General features: G+C 36.1%; 1 protein-coding gene across 1 annotated transcript; it reads left to right on the top strand.

The window, feature by feature from the left end:
• Positions 1-827: 827 nt before the first annotated feature.
• POU2AF3 (POU class 2 homeobox associating factor 3) lies at positions 828-13,418 on the top strand (the record flags this gene model as incomplete). The annotated part of the gene is made up of 4 exons (XM_072426706.1): positions 828-926; positions 6,220-6,268; positions 7,607-7,839; positions 10,185-13,418. Coding segments are annotated over 4 exons (717 nt in total), but the record flags the coding sequence as incomplete, so codon positions are not given.
• Positions 13,419-25,722: the final 12,304 nt, after the last annotated feature.

Genomic DNA, 25,722 nt, shown 5'->3' with positions numbered 1-25,722 from the left:
ACTTAGGCCTTCCCAAGAGGTCATCGTTGGAATTTTGAGCATAGGGTGCTTTTATTTTTTGTAGTGTATGACTAATTCCCTTTTCATAGTAAAAGCAGCTAATCAAGTAAAGTGTGATCACTAAGTTATGAATTTCGCTATCATTGGTAGCTGCCCTATGCACTCTACCTTTTCCTCCTACAGTAAGGATCATTTCAGATTTGTTTTTGACCCCAGCACAGGTTCAACCATGCTCCCAACCACTCCCATTCAGCTGAATAGGAGCAAATGGGATTCATTTTGTGGTAGGTGGTAAGTTACTTCTGGCCAAGTTGTTGCTTTATCTCCCCTGGAGGAAGAAACTGGAATACAACTACCAGGGCAACTGTTAACCTACAGTATAGTTTACTACTCGAGGGCACATCACATCAGTTTGCTATGCGCCAAGGAGAGGGTAACCCCACTGCCTGAGTCTGCTAGTCCAGGAAACTTACATTTGACTCCATTCCAACTTCCAAAAATGATTTGTAATTTTGGCCAGCCATTTTGGACTATCCAGTGAAAAGGCTGATACGGAAAGGTAGATTACAGAACCAAACTGGTTATTGCTTAATAAGGACCTACACGTGTCTGGTTGTGCCAGGATCAAAATATGTGTAAATCACGAGTCTGACTGTACAGAACATCAAATCCTTTGGCAGGTAAAACAATATAGACAGACACACAGCAGCTGTGCAAAGAAGCTCTTAAAAGTCAGTGGACTATCAAATCCATCCTGAAGGGTTAAATATTTATTTTTCTCATGATACAAATTATAATTTTGTTTACCTGTTTTTTTTTTTTTAATTTCAGCCAAACCAAAGGTGTACCAAGGCGTTAAAGTGAGAGTGACTGTGAAAGAGTTGTTGGAACAGAAGAGGGCCTTCAAAGCAGGGAAAGACCTTTCAGTAAGTTTTTCTTTCCATGGTTTATGTGTTCAGTTGCTACTAGAGAAGTATTTAGTGTTAATACTAACATCTGCAGCTCAATAGACACATCGCATTGTTTGCTTTTCTCACCTGGGATAGTCGGTGCCAGATATATGTAATTATTAATAGGCTTGGTTACTGTACTGTTTAAAGAGCACAATGCCTTTGTGTAGTATGTGCGTGAGGTTTAAGATCTCCACCTTCTTATTAAGCTAATCTATCTGCATACATCTTGGGACTGCACTCATAATATATGTGACAGATTCTATCAGAAAGTGTAAGTATGGTTTGATGATTCTATTCTATTGGACTGAGAACACATCAAGCCAATGATACACAATGATTTCACAGAAATGCTTGGGAAAAGGGTGGCAAAATGTGTTTTCTTTGGTGATGAGCAATGGACGAGAATCCACAGCAACCAGAATTTATTCCACTGGAGTTGTACTAGTCAATTATTTCACTACAAAAGTTGTAGAAAGTTTTCCCCTTTATTGGTAACTTTCCTATTAACCAAAAGCCAATGCAGTACAAAAAGTTTGGAATCCTCATATAAAACTTATTTATACAATCATGTGCAGGTTAAATAACTAAACAGGAATTAGCTTTTACATGTTCCAAAATTTAGAGTCCTCTACACATTCCTCAGGCAGCAACATACTGAAAACACCACATGTTAGATAACACATTATAGCAACACATTTAAAGAATTCTATATAGGTCAGCTATTCTCAGCCAGAGTTCCTCCATAGGTTGGTAGAGTTTTCTCAAACAGGGGCAGACTGACTTCCCATCTGATGATAGTTCTGGTGCCAACACCACTTGGTAGAACCAGCTGCATGTCTCTAATAAGGTTTTTAGGCGTCTGAAAAGGTAATATTCTAGTTACAACTGTATGGGGAACATTCTTTGCACTGGCCACCAATTTAAGAGGCTTTTTTTCATTAACCCCCAAAAGTAATTATTAATAGATCCCTGAGACCTGAAATTTTTTTCAATGGTTCCTGAGGGGTAAAAAAGTTGAGAAATGCTGCTAAAGATGCATTGATGGATTTAATGCAAAGCAAAGCTGAAGTTTCCATGGACAATGCCCAACTGGTTTAAATGAACAGCTTTGGGATTGCTATCAAACAACCAGTTTTAAGTATTTGAAGTGTACTTGAACAATGTGGACACTAAGTTTTATTGTGTGAACATTCTGAATTCCTTTAGTAAATCACACTCTGTATCAGCATCAGAAAAAAGTCATTTTTTTCACATACAGGTTGCAATATATTAGAAAAAAACACAAATATTACAACTTTATGAATACAAAAATTAATGGAAAGGGGGGGGGGGCAATTAGGGTACTCTGCTTCAATATAAACCCTTAGTTATGGTGGGATCTGATAACTTTTTTGGTCTGTAAGTGGTCAGCATTACTAACTGAGATGTTTGCAATAATGAGGGCCCCAAATGCAGAGAATTCCATTTTCTTGCAATTATGTCAATTGGGTAATTGGGGAAGTTAGTGAACTAGGTTTTGACTGGGGTTCATTACAATTAAAGCACAGTCCCCAATAATGGAGCCTCCTAATAGGAAGAACATAAGTTGCTAAATGTCCAGCACCCCACTGTGATAAACAGTTGACATACATACATCATAAATCATGCACTAGAAAAAATACTTTTTGGAATATAATGCATAATAAACCACAAATGTAGCCAGATGTGCCTAATTCAATGATTATAATCATTTATTACCATCACTATAAAAATCCAAATTAAGTATATAAATACAAAGAAATTAAAAAAATTGGAATGAGGTTTGGCCAAAGGGAAAGTCACATGATGATGATTTATAATGTTGCATGCTAGATGTGGGCTTATTCAATAAAGTGGAATGAAGACTCTATGTGAGCTGTAGTGTATTAATAATGATAGATCCAAAATAAAGATAAATATTGCAGCAAAAGCTTTTTTTAATATGTCTATGTTACCTGTTTTTGGTATTAAAATTGGATTTTGCTATTATTTTTGCAAACAAAGCCACTTTAATTACTCTGACTACAGTTAGTTGAAAGTTGTTCATATATAGATATAGATACTAGACATTGTAGATCACCATTGCTCATGATATTGCAGTATTCCATACCATTTATGTTACCTTTCATTGACTATCCTCTTGTTTGCTCACAGGGGCCCTCTGGTGTGAAAGTGCCCAGTGAAAAGACCTGCACTTTCACTTCTCAGGGCTTGAATAGAAAACAGGGAGGGAGGGGAGAAAGATTGGGTGTCCAGTATGAATATTTACATTTTAGTAATATATACTTGTCCATGTTCTCATACTGCCATCTAGGTATATCCAGTGGTATGATCAGCCTGGTAGACAATTGAAAGGACATTTTTGTTCCTAAGGCATAGACTTACAAACCTTCCAGTACTACCATTATATCCGGCATTGTGAATGGCTGGGAATATTCCATACCAAACATTCTCAATATGTTATGTATGGAACTGACCAGTCCAGTGAATTCCAATTGGTGTATAGGAGGTAGAGCGTTATTTATCAGAATAATTCCAATGTGTTGGCCCACAGCAATCACATTCAGATTCATATCTTTTAGATGTCAATTCTTAGTGCAAGCTTGACTCTAATTGATTGCTATTGGGCATTACAGATTTTCAAGGCCAGGTAATAATAAACCAATAAGTATTGTGTAGTGGATGATGACAGACAACCAATAGGAGCCAATCACCACTGGGCAGCATATAATAATGAATGTTAATATTATTTGGGCAGTAACAGTTCACAATAGAACACCGTAGCTTGTGTTATACAGAACATATTCGGTGGAAAGTTTACTAATGAATATATTTTCATGCAAGAACTTGTTCATGTCAAATACCAAAGTAGTTACACCAAATATTCTCTCTAAATATAATAGAGTGTAGGAGTTTAAAGGTTTAGTATAAGGGGGGATCACAACCAACTGGCCCTGGTACAGACCAGGGATGAAGATTAAATCCCACTTGTGTTAGTTTTGTCTCAAATTGTTGCCCTTTGCAGTTTCCACAAACATCCACAGATATTTTAAATTGCTGGTAAAGTAACAAGTGGCTGCATGGTAAAAATCAGCTGGTGACCATTGTCAAGGTACACAGTAGGCAGTGTTCCGATTGGCTGATAGTTGACATGACTTACAACCACCAGCACCAGAACACATACAACCATCAGCCAATGGGAATCCTTGAACTTTACCTTAGGCAAGCATTTGGTGAAATTTAAAGACCCAAAAAAGAAAAGAACCAGGCATATTTATAAATCTATATAGGGTTTCCCCTGGACACCACAAAGAGACTGATTTACAAAAGTGACTAAGAATCTCCAATCAATAAATAATTACACCAGTTATCCATTCCATTTGCAAGTGACAGTAGGACCAATATTATTTAGAAATAATTCCAAAAGTCTGCTCAGCTCTGTAATTGGTTGGCCTGGTAATTGGTGGGAGTGGTCTTACAGAACATTGTTTTTTTGTAGCACAGCTTTCCACTTACAGTACATATACTAAAACAAAGTACAGTAAGTACATGAAAAACAAGCTGAAGAAGATTATACTGATCTGTGCACCTTATACATTGCACCTACTTGTATTATACCACACAATTATCACATATCACAAGTCACAATAATAAATAATTATTTGCCTTCCTTTAAGTCAAACACATTTCACAGATTTGCATTCTTCCAGCACTGGCTAACTGCCACATAGTATACGTTTTTTGAGTTGTCACCAGAATAGGAAAAGAAAGGAAATCTTCTGAATAGGATAGGACAACTGTCTAAGAGCAGATGTCCCTCACTTTGCAGAAAGTTTTAGGCTGATTTTCAATAGAAGTTGGCTTTTTACATTTATAAAAAAAAATTCCCTTCAATTAATCCCTTCAATCCAATCATGTGTAAATTAATAAAATAGACAAAATGACAAGACAATCTTTACTCTTTTTATGTGTAAACTCCTTTAGAAAATCAACCTCTCCTTCTCTTCCTATTGTGTCTACAAGACAAGAGTGAATTTTTCTAATGGAATGCAAAGAACAAAAAAGATAAATTTTTTCCTCCTCATCAAAAAAGTTTGCATTTTCCATATACATATATTTTAAAAAGTGCATTTTTTTTAAAAAAGTTTGCGCTGAAGACAAAAGATAAAGGCACCTAAGCAAAACAAAGGAACATAGGGGTCTAGGTGACCATAGAAGTCCTGTTCCTCTAAATAAGAGACACTTAGAAGCTATGATAGGCTTTTATAACCATTACAGTTCCAGGAAACCTTATTCTACCCTACACCTGCCAATGTTCTTACAATAATTCTAGTTTTCTCCAGATATTATCAGAATATAAAGATCAGGAAATATTGCAAGTTTTTGATCAGTTAAAAAAGAAATAGCAGCAACCACCCCTTAAATAAAAGAACACAAAGGACAAATACATTTCTTGGAAGTGATCTGCAGTCAATGATATTTGCATTGGGAGCTGCCAAGTAAATCATTAGCGCTTCCTGGTTCATGAATAGTGATAGTGAATCCAGTATGAGTTATAGGAACAATGCCTGAGGTCATTCTCCAACCCCTCCCTCTCCTCTCATTACACTGATAGCATCAACTCTACAACACCTCCATCCCTTTAAACATTAACCTGTTCCAGGCTGGGACAGCTGGCCAAGCACTACCATGCCTTGGACCTTAGCCCAGTTCTGTATGGCACTACAGGTCCATTTAATCAGGGGGTCCAAACAGTTGTTACAATAAACATTTTTTGTTGGATGTACAATATTCTTTTTTTAGTAATTACTTGAGTCAAGTTATTTTGCATGATGGGTAAATGAGAGCCTAAAACCAGATGGAGGTGTACGTGTATAATAATATAAGTACTAAAAGGGAAAACATACAGTATAAGTGCTAAAAGGTAATAATTCTCTTTGTTGTGGTACAGAAAGTTCTATACACCTCATCTTTTTGCTATTTTACAAGTTTTACAACTGAAATGTAATTATTGTTTTTTACTTTCCTAACTGAACATACAAATAGTATAACTATAATATAATAACTAGTAGAAAAGAAAACACATACAACATAAAAACATACAAAGAATAAAAATAAAGTTCACACTTACCTACTGTCAACCAACAGTATAGTAACCAAGCTGAATTCCTCTAAAAGATATACAGTGAGAGGTGGGCAGTTGATATTTTATCTTTATTTAATTCAATTTATTATTTATTTTTTGCAGGGCTCCCAGGAGAACAAAATGCAGTTTTCTGATTCAGTCCCTCCTCCAGGTTAGTAAAAAAAAAAAAAAATCACAAAATAATCATGACCTAGTCACAGGGATTTCTTTATACATGGAAGTCTGAAAGCTCAGAGCTCAACTTAAGATCCACTCAATAATTATTCCAACCAATCAGATCTGCTAAATGCTAGGAGGAATGCAGATGAGGACAACAGGATAACCATGTAAGGTTTTTTTTTTAAATGCCTGAATGTGACATATTTTGATCTGCTAGTTTCAACAAAAGGTATTTAGAGGTTTTTATACCTCTCATATCCTGCTTCAATACTCAAGCATATGTGTCTTTGTTGGGACACAAAGGAGATCTGATCAAGTTGCCTTTTCTGAACTGGATTTTAATTTTATCCTTAAAGCTTAGTTGTCCTCTTCTTAAACAGAATAGATTTGAAGCTTTCCTAAAGCAAAATTAGAATTTACCAAGAAAATAATAACATTAAAAATGTACATAGTTATATTTACCTCTCCCTCTCTCTCTCTCTCTCTCTCTCTCTCACTCTCTCTCTCTCTATATATATATGTATTATTTTTAGCTTGTGCTTATATTTCAAATAATTTTTTAAAATTATGTTTTTTTTTTTAATTTTTACAAATGTTTTTCCACTATATACTTCCCTAATCTAGTTTATGTGAATAATACAGGTCATATTAATAATGAGTGTCTTTTATTATGATCTTTAAACTCTGCATTACTCAGCTATCCCAAAATTGTTTGCATGACCTTTGTAATCCTTTTTAGCCACTGACAAAGCAGAAGGTCTTCCACATTGTCTTTTCTAGAACAGACAGCTCAGATCTTCTTACTCCTATTTGTCATAAAAGTAATACAATCAGGTGAACTGTCATGCACTCATGTTACCGTTACTAAACATTCCCAAACATGCTGTATACTTCCCATTAAAACAACATGATATTCACAATTCAAAGTAATTTTTAGCTGAAGCTGGTCATGGGTTGGAAAGATTCCATATTTATTTATAATATTTGTGCATGGTTCTACAGACACTTTGGTCCCCTCATGTTGTGAGTTGCTTTTCAGCACTAAAATGATTACATACACCCTGCTATGCATACACTGTGCAATTTAAAAAGATCTTTCAGATAGACTACAAATATTTATTGTACCATCCACTTGTTCAATATACCATCTTAATGGTAACAAAGACTTGTATTATAATGTTAAACTTCAGCAGTCCTAATGACATGATCAACATCTGAAACCTTTTGTTAAAAGCAAACAAGATTATGCAAAATAGTCATTTGTTTGACATGCAAATCTTTCCATTGTATACTTAAATCTAACTATGGTCTTGTGTCTTAATCCTCCTAGCATGTTATAGTGCATGTGCACCCATTATGCCTGCAGCTGGATACCTACAGACCACACCAATGACCTCCTATGGGGCTCAGGATGACAGCACAAGCGTACTGGATCAGCTGGCACTGGACCATTACTATCAGCCTGACACCATGGTGGAGAACAGCTTTTGTGACTTCCAGAATGTCTTTCCAACTTTCTCAGAAGGACCTATCCAGCCATTCCCCATCTTCCATGAGAACATGGTAAAACTCTTTTTCTGTTATCTGTATTGTGGTGAAGATATGAGCAGTCACTAGCAAAAATAATTCAATGTATGAGCAGAATCCACAGAATATATACACCAGGAATGGGAATTGAGCTGGGTGTAGTATCAGGAAAAGGGATAAAGCCAGGACAGGAAAGTCTAATAGGTCAAGTCCTGTAAGAAATAAGAATATAATGTAGAAATAAGTCCAGAACGGTATTACGGTATTGAAAGCCACTTGTCATATCCATATATACAAGGTGTTAGAGAACAGACTGAAAATATAGAATATAATTTTTTTTAGAACATTGCTGAGCAATCAGAGTGATAATTAATTGTAGTAATAATGGTGTATTCTATATTAATAATACCAAGCTTTGTAGAGTACTGCATGTAAAACATGACTTCATTATATATAGACTAAAACAAAAATCTATCCATTGCCTGACATCTTTCACAACTTTATCCAAGCGGATTGATGAATGGCCAAGTACGGCTAACCACTGTACATTCTTATGGAGGAGGACACATCAGAGTGCCATGAGCTCATTACCCCCACTCCATAGGAGAGAACAGGGCTCTTGTTTGTTCTCCTGTCACTGGAAAAGATCATTTTCAGAACAGGAATCAAATATGTGTACACAGTCTTATGGGATCTATAGACTTCCGCTGACATAGAAGGAGAAGGAAAGCAATGTCAGGACTAAATATGGATCTCATTCATCAAAATAGCATGTTATTTCTTATATTTTGTATCTATATTATGGCAACTGCTGAAAGCATTCACACACTTTTTCTCCATTATGTTTAGCTTGCAATGCTGTTCAGAAATAGCCCAATGATTATGCAGAGAAAAAAATCAAGAATAAAGAATAAAGGTCCAATTCATAGTGCTATACACAGCAATCCATAGGAAATAGTATGTGTGCATTGATGTGAGTGGGTGTCTGTAGGGACATGGTTTTATAGTGATAGTTTATTAGGTTAATATTATGGCATCCCCTCCAAAAACAATTGGCCTTGGACAATGTCATGAGCATTTGGCTATGGCATTGGTAGGAATACTAGAAGTGTTCTAATGGACAATTGGTCATATGCAAAGCACTGTGTAATGCTACATATGTACATGATAACAATATAAAAAGACATTCCAGGGCAAATACAAGATCTGCTTTTCCTCTGATCCCCTATTCCCATAACACAAATGGCTTGTAAAGGGTATTTGCAAACAAAGAGATTGCCCTCCACACAAAAAACACTTACTTTAGTTTCTAGTGCTTCCTGATGGAAAAATTAATGTGTTGTGCTCACTGTGCCTTCTACCAGGAGCCCAATTGTTGCTGCCAATAGGGGCCCCTGTCAACCCTACATATATATACAAACAAAGATGTTTTGGGGGCATATCATCAAGCCCAACCAAATGATTCCCTGGCTTTATGATTGGCGATTGTACCCTGCACATCACAAGACAATCATCAGCCTATGGTTTTGGTCTTTTGGACCAACAGAAAACATGTACACGTGCTATTAAACACAACAAAGTATGGTACTCTTCCCAAATCATATTTCCTACTGCTGTTTCCATTGTTGTCAGCTCACTGTATGAAGCAATGGTAAACATAGTGATGTAACCACTTTAACCCTTTCCTCACAATAGTCAAAAGTTGAGTATTTAAATACCAGCTGCTAAATAAATAAAAGTAATCAAAAAATAATAATAAAGACTGGGACTACCAGCTGTTAAAATGGGATTACTAATTCAGTGTGTTGGCCGCTATTGATATTTTCCATGATGCTAGAAGTTTTCTTAAGCCAAAGCTGCACATTTTGTCTCATTTATGAACTTCCAGTCTTAAACATTTGCTAAAACTTGATTTAAAGCTTCCTAAAAATAAATGCCACAATCTTAGTAGGATGATCAACATTACTCACTGTGACAGCTGTTGACTTTAGTTTCAGCTTCAAAATTCTCTCTGTCCATTTTACAAATTTTAGGGCAGTCCCATATATCCAATATTCCCAGCAGAGAATTAAGGTTGTGAAGTTGTGTCCACTATCTTCTGCTTCAATCCAAGTCAAGTCTTCCAGTAGGCAGGAAAAATTAGGTGGGACAAGTCTTATGTATGCATTTCACCTTTACATTCTTTCCTTGCATATCCTTAATATATAATAACTTTTTGGGAGGTGGCAGAAAGGTGTGGGAAGAGAAAACCATTGATCTAGATAGACAAATTAGAATAAGTCAGGGGTTTTGAAATGAAAAAACAATTTAAAGAGAATACCTTCAAGGTAATTAAGTGTATTATTATTTCCACAATTAAGTATTATATTTCTCTATTGCAGACACCACAGTCACCTTCAGAATCTTCAGATAGGTCAAACTCATTTGAATATTCTCCAAGCTGCCAAGGTGTAGAGTTTATTCCACAGAGTTACAGCTCCCCTTCTCATCCTGACACCAATAGCTGTGCATATGCCGGAATGGATCAGCACGTCTACCAACACCAGGACAATTCCAGCTTCTGTTATTGTACTTTTTGTTTAACCATGGACTATCAAGGATCAGCGAGAGAGCAGGATTCTTATTCTTACACTAATATGGACTATATGGGATATATGACATCCTCTGAGGACTTCTTTACAAAGGACCTGAACAATTATGACATGTGCTACATTTAACAAGTAACCAGATATTCCCAAAAAGTAACAGCTTTCCAATAGCCAGATATTGCACTGATTACACTATAATCCATTCACATTCAAAAAAAGGGATTTTGTTGAAAACTTACTATATATATAAGGCTGCCTATCCTGATTTTCCCTAAAAACTGACATAAATGTGAATTCAACAAAAATAGTAAATAAACCGTAAGTGTATTCTATATTATCCAATTTTGTAGTATAGATGAAAATTACAGTTGATGTAATTGTTCTGTAATCAAGCCAAAGGACAAAATGTTCACTGTGCCAGAGTCATCATTATCTAGTAATAGCTTCATATTAAACATCAAAGGGCATCGTTCCTGAGCAGACAGATTTATATTGCTGTGGCTCATGGTACTCTGTCTAGGTTTCTTTTACCCCAATTTTTACCTACATTAAAGCTAAAGAATTGTAAGGCAACCCTAATTATATTTTTAATTAAACATGTGGCAACGTACAGTTAGCAAAATATATACATTTCAGAATTATAATAATGCTTTAATTTAACATTAGCAGTGTAAGAAGGGTTATATTTATCCAATTTAAACAGAATTGTCCATTTATATGGTAATCACCTCATATGAGGTAGTAATGATCTCAGGAGATAGTAAGATGTTGATAATACAGACAAAAGTCATTCGAGAGGATTAACATTTGGCTTAAAGTGCTGAATGAGCAGAGATAAGCCATTGCCTCTGGAGGTAGCTGGAGTCTATAAAGCAGTGAATCCAGCACTCTGCAAACATTCTCTGATGGGGAATCTTTCAGGTCTATGTGGTATAGAGCGCACTAATAGATTATCCACCAGGGAATGTTTGGTGAAAATCAGAATATTTGATTGATGGACAGACCTCCTTAAACATAATGGATAGGAAATGCATGTTCTGAAATCTTCTCATCTGTGTACGTAAGTGATCAGGTTACCTTATATGTTTTGCCATCAAACCTGATATTACTTGTATTATAGGACACTCCGAGTTTGTGAATGGGTATGTTTTTAGCCTCAATGAAGGTTGTGGCTTTCAAAAATGAGGGTGGATACATAAAAAATCATAATATGGTTTGGAACATTCTGTTGACTAAATTGAAGTGGCTATTGGATTATATTAGATTGTATTATTGGATTGGATTGTATTATTGAGGATCAAAAGTTATGTAGCACAATCCTAATATTGGGGATCCATAACTAGGGCAGAAATAAATGTCTGGGAAGCCTATAGAGAATTTCAGTATATGAACAATGAAGTGCCAAGTGTTGTTGTGTTCATCTACTGGTATAAACAGTATAAAACATTAGGCAAACCTACACTTAGTATTCCAGAAAAATGCCATTTTACTATAATGGTTAGGCTGGCTGGATTAATCTGTGTTCTCCATGGAAAGGTTTACTAATATTACAATTGATCACAGACCACATGTAGCTAGCCTACTGCCTACAAGATACTCGTCCAAAAAACCACTGTGATGGGACCAGCATAGTTTGTAATACTTTTAAAGATGTATCCCATTATTTGATCTCCGTAAGGCACAATTCTAATGAGTAAATTAGTTTACTGATTAGAAATATTCAGAAATGCACTGATAGCTTTCCTAATTGGGTGAAAAAAAATCTGATATTAGAATACACAGCGTATACAAGACTGTAAAGCTAAAGTGACATTAAAACCCACTTCTCATTAGGTATACATAAACCATGCATATACATCATCACATACCACAACAGCCAAATCTCAGCATATATTATATTGTGAACAATAAAAAACTGTTTTGTATGCTTACATTTAATAATATTATAATTATAACAAAAATCCCAGGAACAAAATATATATTTACCTTGTGGAAAAGTTGTGGATGATATTCTCCTTTCCTTTAGAAATGAATGTTGCTTAATGTCCATATTTGATATTTATAGCAGACACTACATATAATAACTTTTTCTTTTTAAATACATTCACAGAAACCTATTTTGCACTCTCTGAACAGGTTCACACGAGTGTATCTGTCAAAGCCAAAGCTTCTCAAACAAAATTCCTTAAATTCCAAGATTGTCACTACTTGAAAGAGACTTTTTTTATTTTATTAGACAGCCATTTCAAGGTGTGGATTTGGCTAAGGTATGAACAAGAATATGTTGCTTTCTTAATGTTGAAAAACAATGAAAAGCTGTTTTGTATAACTTTGTAAATAACTAATAATAAACTGACTAAAAGCTGAACTCCAGACAAGTATAAAACACCAATTATTGCACCTATTCATTAATACAGAAATAAATATTTACATGCAACTAATTTACCTAGAGCTATAATGAATACCTGGGGCTGTTTTGTATAAGCCTTCTGTAATCCCCTGTTTAATAGCAGTCAGTCTGGAAAAGGAATGGTCAACATGTGAAGCCAGTTGGTGCCCTACAGCAGTTCACATATTCTGGTATTGGAACAGAAGGTTGACCCCCATAGATGTTCTACTTCTCTTTCATTTTTCAGTTAAAGGGTACATTGCTCAGATGCTTCAGTGGAGAATTCAGACCTAGCTATTCCATCTTACAGGGTTGGCTGGATGACAAAAAAAGTCTTTAGTGGGTAAAACAGTGTTTACCTTTGTATTTAGCTGAATGTGTGGAGTCCAGCTTAAAACTAAACCTAATTTTTAAAAAGATACATAATTTTTTTTATATATGAGGTCACTAATCAAATATTTTGTACCTATTAAACCTGTCTGTCTACCTTTTTTATATCTCATTTTTATATCTGTTGTTTTATATATGTGATTTCCAGTTCCATTTGTTATGGTCAAAGTTTATGATAAATAATGAACAAAACAGAAAAAACTGCCATTTTTTTAATAAATATAAATATATATTTTGTAAAATAACAATTCTTGTTTGTTTGTTTTTCTTCCAATTGGATTTGGTCGTGTTAAAAGAGAGGTCCTGTCTACTGTGCCATTTTTCGTGATTGTTTTTTGGTGACATTAGATAGTTTCTGCCACAGATTACGGCATTGTGTAGCAGTCTGTCTATTTGACTCAAGCCATTGTCAATCAAGACAGAATATGACAAGGAATCTCAAATTTTACAAGAGGTAGGAACATATTTCCATGGGAGGACTTGTTCTGGTCACAGCTATTCAAGAGGAATAATTCCTTCACTTTGTAAATACTTCTTCTGGCCTCCTATAGGGTCTGCTAAAAAAAGAAACCAAAGGGAAATCTCCCCAAAATGACTCAAACAGCAAAAAACAAGCAGTAGTTTCAAACCTTCCCTATTTCATCCAAATCACACCTTTTTGGTTATGTACACACTTTGGAGTCTATAAAGTCTTTATAAAGCGGTAAATCTGATATTGCCTGAAACATCCTCTGGTGGGGAATAGCATCCTCTGATGCTATTGTAAAGACTTGTACCTGGATATTCTTCACCAAAGTATATTTAGGTCACTACTTTATAAAGATATCTTATTCGGAATGATATATTATTAGCATAAATGTAACTGAGAGGAAGCCCTGGGACTGGTTTACAGAATGAGGGACTATATTTCAGCTGAATTAGGAACACCTCAAAATACTCCAAGAGAAGTTGGGGTCTGTTGACTTACTTCCTTACCATATCATCAAACTAATAGCATTAAATGAAAACAGTTACTATGTCCACCTATGGATGGAGCCACGTTGGAATGATAAAAAAACAGCACATGTACAGATGTTTCATCATCAGTGGTGTTCAATGGCCTTTAGGAGAAGTCATCAGATGCAAAAAAAAATGGCGGCATGGGTAACAGTGGCAGGATTGTGAGAAATTCTGAGGTTGCTTGCACATTACTCTAAGAGCTGTCATTGCTCACTCACTGTATCCTTCTTCTTTTACTAATAGACCCTGGTCCAATACATACCCCAGCCAATGAAAGAACCAATAAATAATCCCAGTGCTCTGCAAGCATGTAAGCATGTTCTATGTAAGCAATACATACCCTGAATTTCCTAGACTGCTCAGATTCAGATACTAATACCAGTTTTAGGTAATGTAAGAAACATAATTATTTAAAAAAGTTTCATAACTGGACATAAATGGATTAAATATTATCTAGTGGTTTGTGGTTAGGCTTTAAAGTAATTTAAGATGGGCACAGAGTGTGCCAACTGTCATTTGACATAACATTAATAGTTAGGGTGTAAAGCGAGGTCAGTCTTCTTAAGTTCCACAAAGAAGTTTTCTTCAAGAAACAGAATGCCAATTTGCTGCTGGTTTTCAATTACTTTAATGAAGGAAACGCAAGCTTTGCATAACACAGAGTACCAGTAATATACACAGTAAAAGTTAAATCAACTATGTTCCGGAAAACATTATAAAACGCAGCAGTTGTTTTGTTATTTTATTTCAATAGGCATTACTACAGATATCATTTTACACTTATTTACTGTTAATATTAACTTCATCTGATCAGATTCCTAATAAGTTATTTACACACTGCATCGAACAGGATTGGACGTATCAGTATATGGGACCGTATAAATATAGACAATTTATGGGATCCTTATTAAAAATTGTTATTAGTCCACACAATATAAACCTAAAAGCAGTAAGGGGACTTATGCATTGGAAATTGTTTATTACCCACTCTAATATCACATTGAATGGGTGTGATTCTGCTGATGGGGTTTGGTGGCACCATGACTTTCCTTCAAAATACAGTTCATGTAATGGCTGCTAGCCTCGTTCATTGACCGTACAGTCTTTACCTAGAGAACCAAGGTGTGGGTGGGTGATTTTTTCTAAATAAAAATTACATTTCAGTGGTAATGGAAATTTTTACCATCATAATAACAAATGAGATGTAATTCTACAGAGAGCAGAGTAGTGGCAGCAGTGGCTAGAGTAAAACTTTAGATTGATGCCTTGTTTGTGTAATAGCTATGCAAAAACTTTGAACAATATTTAATAATGTGGACCCCAACTTTGGCACCCATAAGTTTGTGGATGCCTTTTCAGAATACACAAGCAATTTCATTATTTAATAAAATTCTGCAGTTATAATATATAAATATGTGGAGGTACTTGCACATACTCTGCTTTTATAGATAAAGATTTAAAAGTAAGAACCGAAACATCTGGTTAATGTTGAAACTTCCCTATCCTACTCACGTGCCTCAAAGGAGAATAGGAATGCGGGCTTGGCATATTAGGAATTGGCAACAGTAATAGCTGTAAGTGATCTAGATGTCTGCAGGAGGAATCATTGGATGCTGTGGGGGACAAACAAGACTGATTTCCCCAGAAGTGTAGGTATCTCAGTGGACTTCAGCTGATCTACTGGTAGTTTTGAGCTAGCCTTTTGGAAGTCATTCAAATGAATAGCATGCATATGTAGGATATTCTGCTCATGGTGTGGGGTAAATCACAGCACAGATGGGAGCTCTTGATTAGATTTGCTCAATCATTCAAACACACAATCTGTGTACTGACGATCAATATTCCAACACATTCAATCACTCCATAAGTAATCAAAGACCTCAAAAATATGAGTTGTGCGCAGTTGGTCATATGTTGAATTCAGTTCAGATTCACATCAGATCTGATCATTTTATTGGATTGGAGACCAAATTTGAAGCAAAAATCTGTGTACTAGGTCACCACTGAAGATTTTTCTTTAACTCCTGTTCTGCTTATCACTGAATTCCCATCATAATTGGGGAAGGTAAATTTTCCCAGGGACACATAAACTTACTGAAAGTCTAACATTCCTGATTTTATTGCCTTCTCAAAAGAAAAAAATGGCTTTAGATTCTAATTAAGGCAACTCTGTAATTGTCATGCCAATGAGTTAATCTTTAGTCACATCTATAGACTACATAGATCTGAACCATAAGAACAAAATAATATGTTTATATGGTTCAGAAACAAAAATAGTATTTTATCTGCTTCCTGTGCCTACTACCCATCAGTATATAACAAACTTTGGTTCTCTGTTCTGCTTTTTATCTGTATGTCACACTTTTCTTTTACTTTCTTTTTTCAAATGTGAAGGGGAGGTAACAGAAACACAGGCAATATACACTTTGACTAGTAATGTTTGATTGCCAAGAAAATGTATTTTTTTTGTTTGTAGTGCAGATCCTCTGTTTAGCAGCTTGCAGCATCTCCAGCATCCCTTTAGTCATATGCCCATCTCAGCATCCCCAGCACACTGCACAGCTAAAGAGGACTAGCGACTAAGTTTTGCAGCCAGGTTAGTTCCTGGTCATGAGCCTGTCATACTATTGGCTGGTAGTCCTACCTAGACCTCTCTAGTTCTAGGCTCTGCTTGCTGGATCATCAGCCTGTTACCTGTGACTTTACCCAGCTGTACTCCTTATGATTGCCTTTCTGAATACCTGACCTCAGCCAGACCTTTTTGTCTTTTACTTGCCCTGAGCTTGATTTTCTAGTGCCATGTGTCCTAATTTCTGAATACCTTTACCTTGCTTCTAGCCAGCTACCTGCCCCACTCTAACCTGCTATTTTCACACCTACCCAGTACCCGATCTCTGGCTGTTATTACACCAAAGCCATCTATTTAGTTCACCCCTGGTAAGGAGAACCTGGAGGCTGCGACCTGGTGTTCTCCCTGCAGCAAAGTAGTCTGATGGCTCTATGGTAGGATTATAAGCCCATCAACTCTTTGTGCTCTCGTGAAGACCAGAACACACTTAGACTCTGTGCCTTGGGTAATTCTGTGTCACCTACTGGGGGGTGACACCTCCATTATGTATTTGGCAAAAACGGTGAGAAAACTGGGTAAAAGACATATTTCATTGCAATGGAGTACTAATGTTATATCTATTTCAGCTCAGCTATTGTATTACTAAATCTTTGACCGGTCTCATCCTAATGTCTATCCAAAGAGAAGAGGTGAAGAGATTGTATAGGGATGTCAGTGTGCCCTTAACCTTTTATGTTTTCACTGGACATTTGAATGTGTGTAATGTAGGAATAATACATTAGTACTTTTTCACATAAACCGGAGAAGAGGGTATAAGAGGTAGTAAGAAACTTTCTATACATATATCTTAATAGTTGGGCTCCCTCATGGATACTCTTCAATCAGACTCAGTGATTAAATATATGTGTATACATTTTCATAAGAAATTAAAAAAAAAACTATTTTTCTGATACACTATTGACAAAGGAGCATTGTTTATTACAAAAAAATATATATATTTGTTCAATCAGTACCATACATAGAATTGACAAAATAATTGTCAAACGATAGCTGGAAATGTTCTAATCTTCAGGTGGTTTACAGGAATGGAGCCCATTAGGTTAAAACGACCCTGTTATTGTCTCAAAAACATTAGTCGTAAGATTACTGGGTACAGGGAATGCAAAATGTTGGTGAGACCCATGGTGTCTGTAGGCTGGAGGGAAACAATGGTAGGAGACACTGGCCACAGGGAAGGTGGCCATAACAGCTCTTCTGGCCTAATTATTAAACAACTGACAGGGTAACTTTAAAGAAGAAGAATTTTTTTGTTAAAGCATGTGTAAATTGAGGTCACCATCAACTTGGGCCTCTTTTAATAACACATAAAATAATCAGGTATTGGTATTAGGAACAACCAATCTTTTAGCCTTCCTTAATCAAGTTCAAAAATGATTTCTGTTTATAATCGTATAGGGAACTATTGAATGAACAATAAACTAAGTCCACCAAAGAAAAGGACGTTATTCATATCCTTCACTCGCTGCACAATGGGTATCAGACTTACAGACTTGTGAAAACACGAGCTGATATTATTCAACCCTAACTCAAATTTGTTCAGTAACACAGACCTTAAATAACCTTTGTATTGCAAAACATTGCTCATTTACTTGTCTATGGGTTTTGTAATGTACAACTTCACACTGAACTTCATTTTCCTATTTCTATGCTTTTGTTTTGCCTATCCTTTGGAAATGGTTTTGTTTTTTTCCTAATGGTGCCCAGAATGAAATACGAGTGTGTAATAACACTCCAGAACAATTTTCAGTTTTTATTGTTTTTTTTTTTAGGATTTAGCAGCTGTGTAGAATTAGTACTGTATTTCCTCATAATAGAACCTGAATAAATCTTAAAGAAATTAGTTTAATTATGCATACTTTCTTATAAGGTTTAAATTTCTGCACCCCAGAAAACACTTGAAATAAAATAATGTAGTCAGTTCAATGGTGTAGACACAAAACCGTCTATTAGTATTTCTAAAGTTTACAAAAGAGCTCATATTTGCTGGGAGTAAAATGCCAAACTACAGTAAAACTCCAGACTTCCTGCACTAAGTGTGTTTCTTTAGGAGAAATGGAAGCAACGCTATATAGATACAATTTAAACTTGGAAAAAAACAGAAGGTAAAAGGTAACACAAGATAAGGTAAAAACAGAATCATGTGAACAGGACAAATTTCCCACCTGCTGATAGAGTTTGCCTGGCCATTCCCCTTGCTTTTCTCCCATCACAATGATGGGTCAGTTGTAATATGGAGTTTGCAGTGATCTCATTAACTTTGAGTTTTATTTTTGAGCTTCCTTCTATTCATCCCACATTTCTACTAACCCATCATTATGATGGCAGCCTCTTTAGACCATTAGCATTATGAATCAAGTGGGAGAAGAAAGGTAAGCTATACCAGGAAGTGCCAATACTTCCCATTCTCTATGACCCAACATTTGCTTGTGTTCTGTTGCTTTATTAATAATAATTCAATAATTATATAATAATTTTAATAATAATATTATTATTAATAATAATAATAATAATAATAATAATAATATATTATAATAATATTATATTATAATATTGTTATTAATATTAATAATATTAATAATATTATGAATTATAATAATAATAATACAGTACAAAGTCGTGTGAATTTTAATTCAACGTACACTAAAAATGAAAAACTCTCAGTCTGTGTCTCTTCTGAGATTAAGAACAAGTCACATTGGATATCTTTTTTTAAAAAAAAACGTGTATTTGTGCTTGGGTAGTTGATAGGACCCTATATATATAGAATGAATGCTGGAAGCCACCATCTGTATAAGAACATTTTATCTTGGAGGTGTTGCTCCCACCTCTACTAGTGAAACATTTTACCTTGAGTAATTGTGAAGGTATGTGACACCTGTATACCATATCATTCATTCCTCGTCCTGCATAATTCCATCTCTAATGAAACTTTCCATATACCCACCAAAACTAAACTATCTTTATTTTATCTTAACTGAGGCTAGTATAAATCTTTTAAAATGAGCAAATTGTAAAATTGTAATGAAAAATGTTCTCTTGCACAGTAACATAGTTCTTAAGCTCTGACTTTGATAAGAAATGAATATGTTCATATGTAACTGTTACTGTAAAACCAGCTACCCTACTATTGTGTCAACTGCCATTGTACAGGTCAGTTCCAATTTTAAATGCCTTTGATATCTATTTGTAAGTCTCTATTTTGAGTTATCTGTTTGAGGAACAAGCACACATTTGATTTGGATTTATAGAGATTTCCATCGAGCTAGTGTTGATGACATCAGTGTGACAACAGTTTGAGAAGATTTTAGGATACTCCAGACATGCATTTGACCTGAAGAAGGTCTCCTTCTGACCGACATTACCAAAATCATATCCATAATGTAATGTGAATATTTTTCTTTTATCTCATTTCAAGACTGGGCATTTCACCATTGAAGATGAGCATCGCAGTGGGCGCCCCATAACCTCAACTGACCCGGCAACCTGAGAGGCTGTCCATGAGCTGATTATTGAGGACCGGCGAATATCCGCAAAAAAGATAGCGCAGATACTTTACATTTCACGGGAGTGTGTTGGGTTTGTTATTACCACTATCCTAGATATACACAAGCTTTCAGCGAAGTGGGTGTCGAAATGTTTGAACAGTGATCAGAATAAGAAACGAGTTGCAGCATCCAAAGCTGTTTTGGCCCATTTTGAAGCTGCATAGGACTTTTTGGCTAGGTTAGTGACTGCGGATGAAACCTGGCTCCACATCTATGATCCTGAAACCAAGGAACAGTCAAAGGAATGGCACAACAGGGGGTCACCACAGCAGAAGAATTGCGGAAGCCAGAAATCGTCAAAAAAAGTCATGGCGTTCGTTTTCTGGGACAAAGACGGTGTTCTGTTGGAGGACTGCCAACCTCAGGGCTCTATTGTCACCGGACAGTATTATGCTAACATTCTGGACCAGCTGAAAAAGGGAATTAAGACAAAACGCCGTGGAAAGTTTACCAAAGGGATGCTTTTTTTTTGCAGGACAATGCACCTGCGCACACATCCAACGTTGTGGCTGCCAAATTGAACACCCTGGGTTTCCAATTGGTTCACCATCCCCCCTACTCACCTGACCTGGCCCCTTCGGACTAATATCTGTTCCTGAATTTGAAGAAACACCTGAAAGGGCAACGTTTTGAGGGCATTTCTGACGTCAAAGATGCTGCTGAGAGCTGGTTTGCGGCTGTCTAGAAAAGCTGTAACTACGCTGTACCAAATGCATCAGTCTCAGGGGGGAATATGTTGAATAAATGTGTTATTTCATAACTCTGGCTCTCTTTTTTCTGGGCAAAGTCGGGAACTTTTCAGCACCCCCTCGTAATCTCAAAGATAACTATTTATACTTGCATTTTTTTTACTGGTATTGGTGATTGTTAGTGCCTAAACAAAGAGCAAAATACCCATTTTGATTCTATTTCTTTTTTTTCTTTTTTTTGAATTTCTGATTTAATGGGGTTACAGAAAACATTTAGGGAAAGATTGAACCTTCCCTTCCTCCTTCTTAGAGACAAATGTAATCTTCAAACCCAGCAGAAGTGTCTGAGAGGGTGGAATGATGAAATCTAGCCTTGGGCACCAGTGACATGAATTTTAAATATGAAAGTGATATTGTTTATACATGTTTTGGATTTATTTTATGTTTATTCATGAATGAGATTCTCTGGAGAAATATGCGATTGGTATATTCACCTATTTTCTTCGAGTGAAAGATAGTACTGAGCTAATTCTGCATTATAGAATGTTTAGGATGCAGAGAATGGCATATGTAGTATCCTTTGCTGTACACACACAGTATATTTGTATTCACCTTTAATGAGCTATGGGGGTAACCACTAAAACATGCTGGATCTGCTATATAACACATCCTTACAGTATATTAATTGATATTGTGTTTAATAATTCCACAAATGTAGGGTGGGTTTACCACCATTGCAATGTCCTCCTCCCCAGCAGCATATACACATTTTTTCATTCCCCACCAAGTACCGTGGTAAGTTGCTGAGAGTTAGGAAAATACCCAGCACCTTTAGGTATACAGAAGCATATGATAATGCTGTCTCATGGTACAACGGAGGACCTCAGCCTTGTGCAAGCTACAACCAGAGTGACCCAGAGCTTACACAGGGTTGTCATTCCCAACGTGTGACAATAAATAGAGCAGGTGAGGAGTAAAGGTGATCCTGTGCTGATGAGTGGCAAAGGGGTTGTCATAAAAGAAACCTATTGCTTTGCCCTGCATGAGTTCACAAGTTTACTTTCTACACAGTTTAGAAGACTAATCTGCAACCACTTAATCTGCCATGGCATGCTGGATGACCCACATTGATATTACTCATAGAGTGGGTTTAAAACAGTTGCTCAGTGCCAGTACAAATAAGCACCTGTTGTCCTGTACACTCCAAATATGCCTGATAATAGGGGAGTTTGCGTAACGCATGTCATTTTAAATCATTAACATAATTATTTGTAAGGTTTTAGTGTTGTTTGTTCATATTTGTCTTACCATATTATATACTATTGACATATTTTGGAGTCAGCTGGGGTACTATTGCAGATTAGAGAAATGGGGAACAATCTGAAGTATGCTTTAAAATGAACTTATACTTCAACATGCAAATAAGTTACTTGACGGGCCCTTTAAGGTTTGTTTGTTTTGTACACACAATTTTTAGAATTTCTTTAGTCTGTACTAGATAATAGTGAAGAAATTTTGATATGTTTTTTTTTCAATCTTTTCATGAACATATGCAATTTCAATTTTGGCAGTAATACATTTCCTAATATATCTACGACGAGAGGGGACCCTGGAGCTCAATGTCATTGGTGAAAAGAAGGACACTGGAACACAAAGGGTCACTGGATTACAGGGTCATTGGAGCACACAGGGACGTTAAAGCATAGGAACATTCACTGGAGCACAAAGGATCTCTAAAGCAAATGGTTATTGAAGCACACAGAGTCACTGGAGTGTCCACATATCTTCTTAGACCCCATAAAGGTAATGTGTACACCTCTGTTTTGCTCTTTTGCTAAATACCCTTCTTATTACAAGTTTAATAGATGAATATAAAGCAGTGATATTTAAAGTGCAGGAATTAATATTACAGCTGACATCCCCATGACATAAGAGCAATGAGAAATTGGCCCTGCGGCAATGAGCGCTGTTTGTATTAATGACAAAGCATGTTAAATCCTCCATCAAACAGATGATTAGAATTATTTATGTACGAAGCCATTTACAAGTAAGTGAACTATCATGCATACCATTGTTCTTTGAAGTAAGTGTAAAGCATGAAAAATATTGATCTTAATAAAAAGGAAAACAGAATAAAATATATGATGGGAAAAGGAAATATTTTGCAACACTGTGACACTGTGTTAAGAAATTGTGTTGTTTATTTTGGATGTGGCAGTGTGTGAAATTTTGTTGTTGACTCTGTAAAATCAGAATTAAATATTTATGCAGGATGATGGCTCTAATGAACCTTTTAAGATTAACCACAGTGTCAAAAAGGAGACCAAACGTTAAAAAAAAGAAAGGTACATTTAATATATATATATTTAAAGCAAACAGATTACTGCCATTGAATTGAGTCATTTTTGGAATGAACCTCTATTATGAGAAATAGTTATATCTTTTAAGTATATGTAAAGATGTTTTTTTTTTTTGTTTATTTAAAGTAAGTAAAAAAAAAAGCCTTTGCATGTTATGTCTGCTGCATGTGACCCCCACTGTGGAGGTTCACTCCATTTATTTGTCCTGGTAACCACTGTCACAAAGGAGAGGGGAAATCCAATATTTGAGTTGTCATCTGAGCAATGCTGGAACTTTTAGACTTGGGGGACCCAAGAAGTGTACTTAATATGGCAGCCAGAAATTTCTGATGGAGGTCTGACCAAAAATATCAGTGGTGGGCTCACTGGGTCTTATTTATTAAAAATCTCCAAGGCTGGAGAGGATACACTTTTATCAGTGAAGCTGGGTGATCCAGTAAACCTGGAATGGTATTCTTCAAAGTCATTTGCCATGGACCAGATCCATTCCAGGTTTGCTGGATCACCCAGCTTCACTGATTAAAAGGGTATCCTTTGCAGCCTTGGAAAGCTTTATTAAATTAGAACCAGTAATTCCACCACTGATATTTGTGATGAAGAGCATTACTTTCTCCTACCCTGTCTAGTAAGATTGTAATTGCTAGAGGCGAAGATCATGTTCATGTTCAGAGTCAATTTGAACTGATTTTTTACTTAGCTTAAACAATAATGAAAACAAAGTGAAAATGAGCCTGAGAAGTAATGTGAATTCTTTAAAAAATCCAACATCTGCAGTTTCCCTAATCTATATCTGAGATCCATTTCACCAGACATCTGCTTTTCTGATTAATTTATTCCTTGCTTATCTGCTAATCTGTCTGTTGTTTAATCTTCAAACTCATTAAATCATTTTATTACTTTGTACTATAAAAATACGTCAGCCAGCAATGCAAAAATATTTATCACAGTGCTAAAATGTGGTAAGTGTGCTAAATTGGATCTGCCACTTCCTCTCTCAGTCTGCTGTACAGGGACTAGGAGGAGGCTAGTTTAGGACTAAAGCTGCGTACACACTTCCAATTTTTATCGTTCAAAATGAACGACGAACGAACGACGAACGATCGATTGGGCAAAAATCGTTCGTAAAAAAGTAACCAACGACGCCGACGAACGAGGAAAGTCGTTGGAAATGAACGACCGGACCGGCGGATCGGATTGGACGACGATCGTTGACCATCGTTCGTGTGTACGATCGTTCATTGATCGTCCATGGTCTGAGCATGCGTGATGAACGAACGTTCCTGCGGTGCACGTAACTTCCTGTATCGTTCAAACGATCGCATCTATTGTGTGTACAATATCTACGAACGATCGTGTCGTTATCTGTATGTACAGGATCGGTGCTATACGATCGTTCGCAGATATCGTGCAGGATCGTTCGTCGTTCGTTTACCAACGATAATAATTGGAAGTGTGTACGTAGCTTAATTCAGATACATAACAAGTTCCTCTTAGGTACTTACTGATACAGCTTTACTATAAGCATTATTATCGTCTTACACTTTAAAGAGAAGATACATTCTTAAGAAGACTCTAAGCTGGAGGGAGAGGTCAAATGTTTCCCATTGGTATGAAAGATGCCATCTATTCAAGCTGGAACAAGCACCATTAAATAGATTTGGGACCTTTGACACCACCACCTGTCACATACACATTCAATAGTGTTTTATTAGTTTTTTTTACAACAGTTTACACCTTTATCTGTGTAACACCAGTTAACACCTGTCTGAAACTTCATGGTATGGGTATTTTCTATAATTTACAAACCTTCCATCATCTCCAACATCTGCCTCTGTACATTTATTAGTTTAATGCTGTTTGAATTCATGTAACTGAGTGACCCTTGCATATATAATCATTAGACTATGTTCCAAAAAAAATTTAGACTAAAAGATAGAAATCAATTATTATTACATCTCTCGCCCCTAATGTTGCTGTGTTAAAAAATGTTTGCTGAGGAATCATTGGGATTTGGCATGGGTGTCTCCAATGCCAGGCATTCTGGGCACATATCTTGCATCACCTGTTGGGTGTCCCCGGTACCAATGTAGTGACTGTCTACCATTGCAGAAACCAGCAAGCCAGGAGATGTAAACCAAGGGCCAAAGATTTGTGTAAGAAGGGGGGAATGTGCTTGTACAGAGTGGAGAATGTAAGTTATGTTCCCTGACCCCTGCACTCTCACATTACATTCCTTAACCCTACATACTGTGTGTTACACATAAACCTCACTATTCTATTCGACAGCTATTCGACTGAATAGTGGGATATTGTTCAGGTGATCGAATGCC

Source organism: Pyxicephalus adspersus, chromosome 11 (genome assembly GCF_032062135.1).
Source record: "Pyxicephalus adspersus chromosome 11, UCB_Pads_2.0, whole genome shotgun sequence".
NCBI lineage: Eukaryota > Metazoa > Chordata > Amphibia > Anura > Pyxicephalidae > Pyxicephalus > Pyxicephalus adspersus.
The sequence above is the reverse complement of the archived record's forward strand: the minus strand, read 5'-3'. Positions and strand labels throughout refer to the sequence as shown.